Consider the following 7,694-nt stretch of genomic DNA (forward strand, 5'->3'; position numbering starts at 1 on the left):
TGTAATACCACTTTCTTTATTGCAGTGCTAGTGGGAAACCCAAAGGAAGACAAAAAAAATTCCCCATCCAGACCTAAAATCTTGCAATTCTCAGTTTTTGAGTGCATAGAAGTATTATCCAGCATTACTTTTTATTACGAGCCATTATTTTCCCATGTCAAAAGTATTTGCCATAAGTGATGGCTCTACTGTATTTCATTGGCTTCACTTCAAATCCTCTATCTGTTATTATGAAAGACCTTAATGGAGACCCTGAGAGGCTATGTCCTGTAACACAACTTCAAAGCTGCAAGATATCATTGAGAACACCAAACAATTAGTGCGTAGACTGGCTACACCAGTACCACCCGATACTCAATGAGATGAGGCAGCAACTTCGACCATTGGCTGTCTGTTGTCTTCTATGACAATGGTTCTTCTAGGATAGGTGTCAACGTCCACAAATATGTAGCACACCTCAAATCTTCCTTTCTCGGGGTTCTGTAAGGAAAACAATTTCAGGGTGTGCTGGGTTTTTTTCTTTTTTCTCTTTGATACGTTAAATTCAAGATTAAGCTTAGCAGCTATATCAAGTAATTGTACGTACCTCTTTGACTTCCACATGGACTGTTCCCCGCTTCCCTGATTCAGAGCCCTCGATATAGAACTTCAAGCGCATATGTTTCAGTCCGTCCTTTATGTATTCAATGTGACTAAAAACATCAGAACAAAAAACCCAACTCACCCAAGAAGGATACACATTTTACACTAGTTAAACTTCAGATTTGAACTTATTTAGAGGAGCTGCATAACTATTTTGTGAGAAAGTGCAGTCCCTATGCTACCATGTGTTCCTTCTCTACTGCTCTTCCTAAGCTTTCCTGTAAGCATATAAGGAGTAGCAGAGTTAGAAGAACTAATTAGCAGTTAAGGATTAACAGATGAAGTGCTTAAATGTCCTCAACCCAGTCCTTCCCTCAAAACTCAACAGCAATCCAATGGCTGAAGATTCTGAAATTTCCTTGTATTTATTCGGGAGAACCCTTAGATTCAGAACTTGACATCTAGAAAGGAACACCCACATCACCAAGACTGCCAGCGTTGTTTTTTTGGCACTTAAATATAAGTTAGAGAGCCAAAACACACAAAGAATGTTTTGTCAACTTATTTATCAGTTTCATTAAATCACATCAAAACAATAAGTAAAGCACAGAGTAAACTGTTTTTGGCAGTAATTTTTTTCTACTGAAGTTGTTTATCTTTGGCACTGATATCAGATCTTCAATCTAAATGCTCATATTTAGACTAGAGTTAGTTTATGCTCAAATATTAGATAAAAACAAAAGTAATGTCACTTTCAAGGCAACCATTTAACTGCTGCACACTACCAAGCTCTTACTTCTATCAGTCATGCCCAGATACACCCTGTGAATTACACTTCCAATACAGTTTAGGGTGACAAGATGGGTTACAAAGATGAATGAAGAGCCTTACTGCAGTAAATTCACATTCAAAATGTTCATACACAAAAAAGCCTGTACATTTTTGAAACATTTAAGGTCATCCTTATACTACACACACAAATGCTATGAAGTGCTCAGCTCAAAAATTTATTTAAAATAGTAGACTTTCAACATGATGGAAATGAAATACTAGGAAAACTAATAGTACATTTACTTATTTACATACTTTGTTTTAGAGACATGCTTAAAACACTTGTGCATATCCTTCTCACTTAGCAGCTCCACTTAAAACGCTTTTTCACAAAAAAAAGGTGAAAAGATAAACATTCACCAGTAAAAATGACCTTCCTCTGGAAAAAAAGAATTCTCAATTTCATGGGTCAACTTGTGTATCTGGGCTTATGTGTGCCACCTGGTATTAAACCTCCTTGAATAAATTCAAGTCAAAGAACGCAATAAAAGCAAAGCCCCTATTGAATTATAGTGCAGGGAGGATTTACATTTTGTAAGAATTAGTTCCGTTGTTTCCCCCAAAAGAATAATAAATAGACACATTCATGAAACGTTTAGGTGCGAGATGTTCTGTTAAATACACAGTAGAGATGTGGCCTCAAGTACCAAAAAGCAATGTAAGAAATGGGCAGTCAATACTGCATATCAGCTCAGGATAGCATAGTCACTGCAGTGACTGCAACCTCCACAGTCAGACTGAGCCTAGCTTTTAAATGGAGCAAGCTGGATTCTTGAAGGTCTGAAAGTTTGTACCTCCTGGCTCTTTCTGGCCTGATAAGGACGACTGCTTTGAAAGGAGAAAAACTCTCAAAACCCAAATTTTCAAAGAACAATTTCGCTGTATCTGAATGTTTCAGACTGTAAACTTCAGTCAGATCTCTGCTCCAGTCAGACCTATGCATCCCAGATGCATGCCTAAGCCTCAGTAATACTGCCTTCAGATTCGCCCTGTTTTTCGGAGAGACTAGCTCCATGTTTACTGTGCTGACCATTGCTTGTTTTGAGGCACTCAGAATTGGAGTTTTATATTGCACGTGCACTGTATTTAGTGGTATGTGCCACACAAGAGGTACTACAAAAAACTGATTTCATTTTCACTCAGAAGTGACAGGCTAAGTCACACACACTTCATTAATCAAGATCTAACTTGCTATCATGTGACCCAAAATGCTTTTGCTCTGCAAAATTAGTGTCTGTATGGGGCAAACACCAAAAGGCACCTGACAAACTGCCGTCTTCCTCTTCTCGTTGCCTCCCCATAACCTTTAATAGATTCACCAAAAACACCAATTATCTACAAGAGAAAAGAGGTTTCAGTTGTCAGAAAGTATCACAGTCAAACGAATATTCCCGTACCAGCTCATGCTCCTGCTGTGAATGCATTTTCTTTCAATAAAATGCCCCTTGTGAATCTGATGTGTCAAGAATAGAAGAGCTTATGAAAGAAAAGAGTAAGGAAAATTCCTCTGTACTTCAGTGCTTTTCATTACAGTCACATATTGAATGTCTAAAATAAATCCTACTAATATCTTCCATTTGTACTGTCCTCTGAGATTATGACATCTTAATCTCTCTTCTTACTGTTTTATACTTTACTGATATTTTGTGTAAAAAGGAAAAAAAAAGCATATTTGCTCACGTCTCCTCCAAGAGAATGTTTCAAAGTTTAAAATGCAAATGAATTTCCCTTCACATCACCTAAAAAACACCACTGCATAAGAGATTATTTTTTTTCCAGCTCTATAAACCCAGACCAAATTAACCTAGTTTTAAACTTACATTAAAGTTGTTTAGAAAGGAAGGGTAATTTTTACTGCACAAGTACTAATTCTACAAACTTGTTTCAAAGTAGTGTTTATTTTTATTCTAATTACAACCTTTCACTGCATTTCTAGGTAATTCTCAGTGGCATCCGTGGCAACCTTGCTTGAAAGCTACTCCATGCATTTCTTGTTTTGCCTGAAGTAGTGTTTTTCAGAATCTAATTTTAGAATGATTTTTGTTTACATCTAGTTATCTTATATGACTGTGTAATCACATGACTGTCCTCTTTTCCTGTTAGCCACAGGAATGCTAACCCTGTTTCAGATGTAAATTCCTGGACACTACGCAGTACTTTGCAGAATAACAGAACCACAGAACAGAGCCTCCACAGAGTAACCAGTGCTGAGGAAAGGCAGCAGGGTAGACCTACAAAACTTAAGTGGGATGAGTTGCTTCTCTGACCTGCACAACTCCTTAACTACAACATTTAGTATGTTTCTGTATGGGGACAATAGCACATACTCTGAAGGGACAGACACTGCAGTTGCATCGAGTGCTGTGCCGTGCCACTTAAGTTGGCTTTTAGCAGGCTAATTCACTCAAGTCCAGTGTTTACATTAACTTGTCCTTAAACCAGCTCCACCTTGGAGCTGACCCACCTCTGGCCAGCTAAAAACAGCCCAATCTGTTTGTGTTTGCCTCCTAAGCACTATGTGGGTCTTCCTGTAGCTTCGCTTGTGAGATTCCTTGTGCAAACTTTTGACTCAAAGAGAGAGTAACTATTGAGAAACATAAACTTATGACAAAGGTTCAAAAACCAACCTCAGGGTGAGATCTGCATTTCTCCAAGGCATCTCCATAGATCTTACTTGGACTAGAAGAAGAGAACAGCTCTTTAAAAATCACATAGAACAAACCACCTGTAACAGAAACAGGAAATGTAATGAAAGCAAATCAAACCAGATGGAATTAATGAAAAGCATCTTCTGACAAAGAATATAATTTTAAAATACAACCTGTAACACCAATTCCAACAAGCACGACAATAAAATAGGTAATGTCTCTTCCAGCTTCTTTCACTGAAATAGACAGAAAACACACAGGAGTTAAAATCTTGGACAGTAAGACTTGCATAGCTTTCTTATATACATGATCGTGTATTAGTCTGCAGCTCAAGTAACATTTTGGTAGGAAAAAACATTCCAATAACAGCTTCCAGAATGCTTCGTCACTAAAAGGAGGAGACCATGGGTCATCTCTTATGTTGTACAGGGCATATTTTTGTATTAAGCCTTATTACTTTCTATTTTCCTACTAGGTGTTTTCAAGACCCAGAATAGCACTTATTATTAATTTTTATGTAGCGCGAGAGCTAGTTTCTTTAAGAACTAATGAGGTATTTAGCACTGCAGTATTCAACCTACCCTATAAACCCACAATCATTGCAATCCTTATGCAAAGAAAGGGAGAAGTAAAAATAAAAAAACTAAGATTACCAATTACACAGACTGAAAATAATTGATTTTATGAATTCTCAATCAAGCGAACAATAAAAGGAGGGATATTAGGCCAAAATATTTATTTTATTTATTGAGATCATTAACTGCAGTTTACCAGATTAGTTTTTAGGTATTAGTTTTGATCTAATGTACTGGTAAAAGTGTGTCAGTATACACTCCAAAAATAGTCATATGAGATTCTCTGTCACATAATAATTTTTGAGACCTTGGAAAGACTACTGATTTGCTTAAGCGGTAAGATGTGCCTTCCAGTGAAGCACAAGTTACCAGGGAAACTGTAGTAACCCATTTTTCTTGCAGTCTTCTACTCAGCTGAAGTAGTAACTACTTTTCATTTAAGTGAATGAGGCCAAAGCAGCAGCCATCCTATAAGGTAACTAGCATCACATGTGGAACTTTGACAGGTTTGCTGGAGGTAAACTTGTTTTAACAGCATCGAGACAGGCTGTGTGTGATGGGCTCTCCTTTTGAAAAGGGAAATGAGAGGCTACTACAACTTTACCTGATGTGACTTAAACACTAAATCAACAAGCTGTTTGGAAGAAGTCACGCAATTCCTGTTCTGTTTGTGCAATACGTACGCTGAAGTGTGGCAACTGCTGCAAGCAATACAATGTGAAAGAAACGGGCCTGTGGGTTTTCTGAGAACTGTGGGGGTTTTCCTGAGTTTGGGGACACCAAAATCTCAACCACAGCAGCAATTTTCTCCGTATCAGCCTCTCTGAGCAGCGCTGCGCTTCCACTCACGCGTGATTACCACTCCTCTTACCTTTCTGAGCAGCCGACAGCAAAGTTTCCTCTTTCCGATCGCTTTGCACGGCCACATGTTTGCTATTACCGTCACTTTTCTCAGCCCCCAGCCCACCCGCTTGCGTCCCGATACTCTGCCGGGCGGCCCGGAGCAGCGAGGGGGGCTCCCTGCGGGGGGGCTGGTGCCGCCACCTCAGGCAGAGCCCCGGCCCCGGCAGCGCCCAGCCGGGATGAGAGAGCAACCCCCTTCCCAGGGAGGCCCGCAGCCGCTCGCCGCGCTGCTCCGCCCGAGCAAGGCAGGCGGGCAGCATCCCAGGGCACGGCTCCCGAGCGCCCTCAAAGAGTTACGGCGAAGCTAAACGGAAGGTTTCTGCCGTCCGCCACGGTTCGTCCCGGGGGAACCCTCGGGGAAGAGTCAGAGCAACCTCCCACCCTCAGCGAGGCCCTGCGACCGAGGCTTCAGTTCAGGAGTTCCCCATTACAGCCAACTGGCACCGCTCGCCATCGTCCCAGCGGAAACATAGGGGGCGGAGGGGGAAGAAAGCAGCAGCGGGCCCTGGGAGCGGTAGTTTGAGCGGGCTCCCTCTTGCGCCCACCGCTAGGAATGGCTTCCGGCACCATCCCTACAGTGACCGCCATGCCGAGCGCCGCAGCCGCCACAGCTACAACTACAGCTACAGCTACAGCCCGCCCTGACGGGGCGGGAACCGCCGACTGTTACAGGACTGGGGCGGAGGCGGGCGGCTGCCCACGGCGTCGCGGATGTGAGGCTCACGTGACACTTTTTAAGCTTTTTTTGCTGTCTTCTCCCCCGCCAGCTTGTCTTTTCATCTTGCACACATAGGTGCGTATAATGGAGACCCGAGCACCTGAGGAGACCGTGCTCCTGTTTTCCGGGAAGACGGCGCAGAGCTTTCTGTAGGGCGGGGGAGGGAAGTTTTTTTAATAGATGGACGTACATGTCTTGAGATGTAACTAACTTCATTTTAAACTACAAACTTAGTACGTAACTTGACAGCTGACAGTTCATGTTTGTTATAGGAAAAAAGTGCACAATTTCATTAACATTTATTTGGCCTCAGTTTCAAAATGGGAAATCAAAAGGAACATCTTTGTCATCTTTTGCTGTATTACTTCTGAAAAGGAAAAGAGTGCTGTGCGAGCTCATAAAAAGTGATGTGTATGGTGAAGATGCCTTAAAACTATGGCAGTGTCAGAATTTTTTGCTGAATTTCAGTCTGGAGATTTTGATGTTAAAGATGCACCGTGCTCAGGAAGGCCAATCAAAGTTGATGATGACATAATAAATGCATTGATCAAATCCAGTCAGTGGTTAATGATACGAGAGATTGCTGATAAGCTTAACATCAAAATCGAGCCTTGAAAACAATTTAAAACAATTTTGATACATTAGGAAGCTCAATATTTGTGTAACATATGAGCTCAAAGAAATTCATCTCACTAAGCATGTTGACATCAGTGAAATGTGAAAAAGATCAATTTTTGAAACAAGTGATGAAAAATGGATCATCTACAAAAATGATGAAGAAAGATCATGGAGCAAGCATGATGAACCAGCTCAAAGCACTTCAAAAGCAGATCCTCACCAGAAGTAGGTGATGCCGTCAGTCTGGTGGGTTTTCAAAGGTACTGTGTATTTTAAATTGCTTCCAGGGAACCAGACCATTAATTTGGATGTATACTGTTATCACTGGATAAACTAAATGATGCCATCAAACAGAAGCATCCAGAATTGGTGAATTGCAAAGGTGGTGTGTTTCTCCATAACAACGCCAGACCACATATGAGTTTGCTAACTCGTCAAAAATTGTTGCAGCTTGGATGGTATGTGTTACCACATCCACCATATTCGCCAGACCTGGCACCATCAGACTACCATTTGTTGCCTGAAAGATGGCAAAAGGTAATTGAACGAAATGGGTAATGTATTGTTTAATACAGTTTTTGTGTCTCATGAAAAATTTGCCTTTCATTTACCTGGAAAAAACGCAGTTACATTTTGGCCAAACCAGTACACTTCTCCTTAGCTGCGCACACTAATTCCCGCAGGTTGCTTTTCCCTCGGGTCAACGACACAGGGGCGTTCCCAGGTGCCTGCCTGCTTCTCCGGGGCAGCGCTCCGAGGCTGGGCCCCTTCCCCGAGGAGGGCGCCGTCCCGCCCCGCGGCCCCCCTCCCCCCGGCCCG

At 41.7% G+C, this 7,694-nt stretch overlaps 1 protein-coding gene across 1 annotated transcript; it reads right to left on the minus strand.

Moving 5' to 3' along the window:
• Positions 1–354: 354 nt before the first annotated feature.
• Positions 355–5,799, minus strand: TIMM21 (translocase of inner mitochondrial membrane 21 homolog (yeast)). The gene is made up of 6 exons (XM_010182289.1): positions 5,508–5,799; positions 4,235–4,297; positions 4,041–4,138; positions 2,675–2,748; positions 587–692; positions 355–480 (listed from the first exon to the last, which is right to left on the minus strand). The coding sequence occupies exons 1-6, from the start codon at positions 5,797–5,799 to the stop codon at positions 355–357; spliced, it is 759 nt and encodes a 252-aa protein (XP_010180591.1).
• Positions 5,800–7,694: the final 1,895 nt, after the last annotated feature.

The sequence above is a fragment of the Mesitornis unicolor genome, unplaced genomic scaffold (assembly GCF_000695765.1).
Source record: "Mesitornis unicolor isolate BGI_N332 unplaced genomic scaffold, ASM69576v1 scaffold6604, whole genome shotgun sequence".
In the NCBI taxonomy this organism is placed as follows: domain Eukaryota; kingdom Metazoa; phylum Chordata; class Aves; order Mesitornithiformes; family Mesitornithidae; genus Mesitornis; species Mesitornis unicolor.

Bases quoted from the DNA above. Each gene is read 5' to 3' on its own strand.
- TIMM21 (XM_010182289.1), bottom strand. From the start codon at position 5,799: ATGCTGCCCGCCTGCCTTGCTCGGGCGGAGCAGCGCGGCGAGCGGCTG. The intron at 2,749-4,040 runs GTTGGTTTTTGA...TTTCTCTTGTAG, and splicing joins AATGCAGATCTCACCCTGAG to ATAATTGGTGTTTTTGGTGA. The intron at 693-2,674 runs GTGCCTTTTGGT...TGATGTTTTTAG, and splicing joins GGAAGACGGCAGTTTGTCAG to TCACATTGAATACATAAAGG.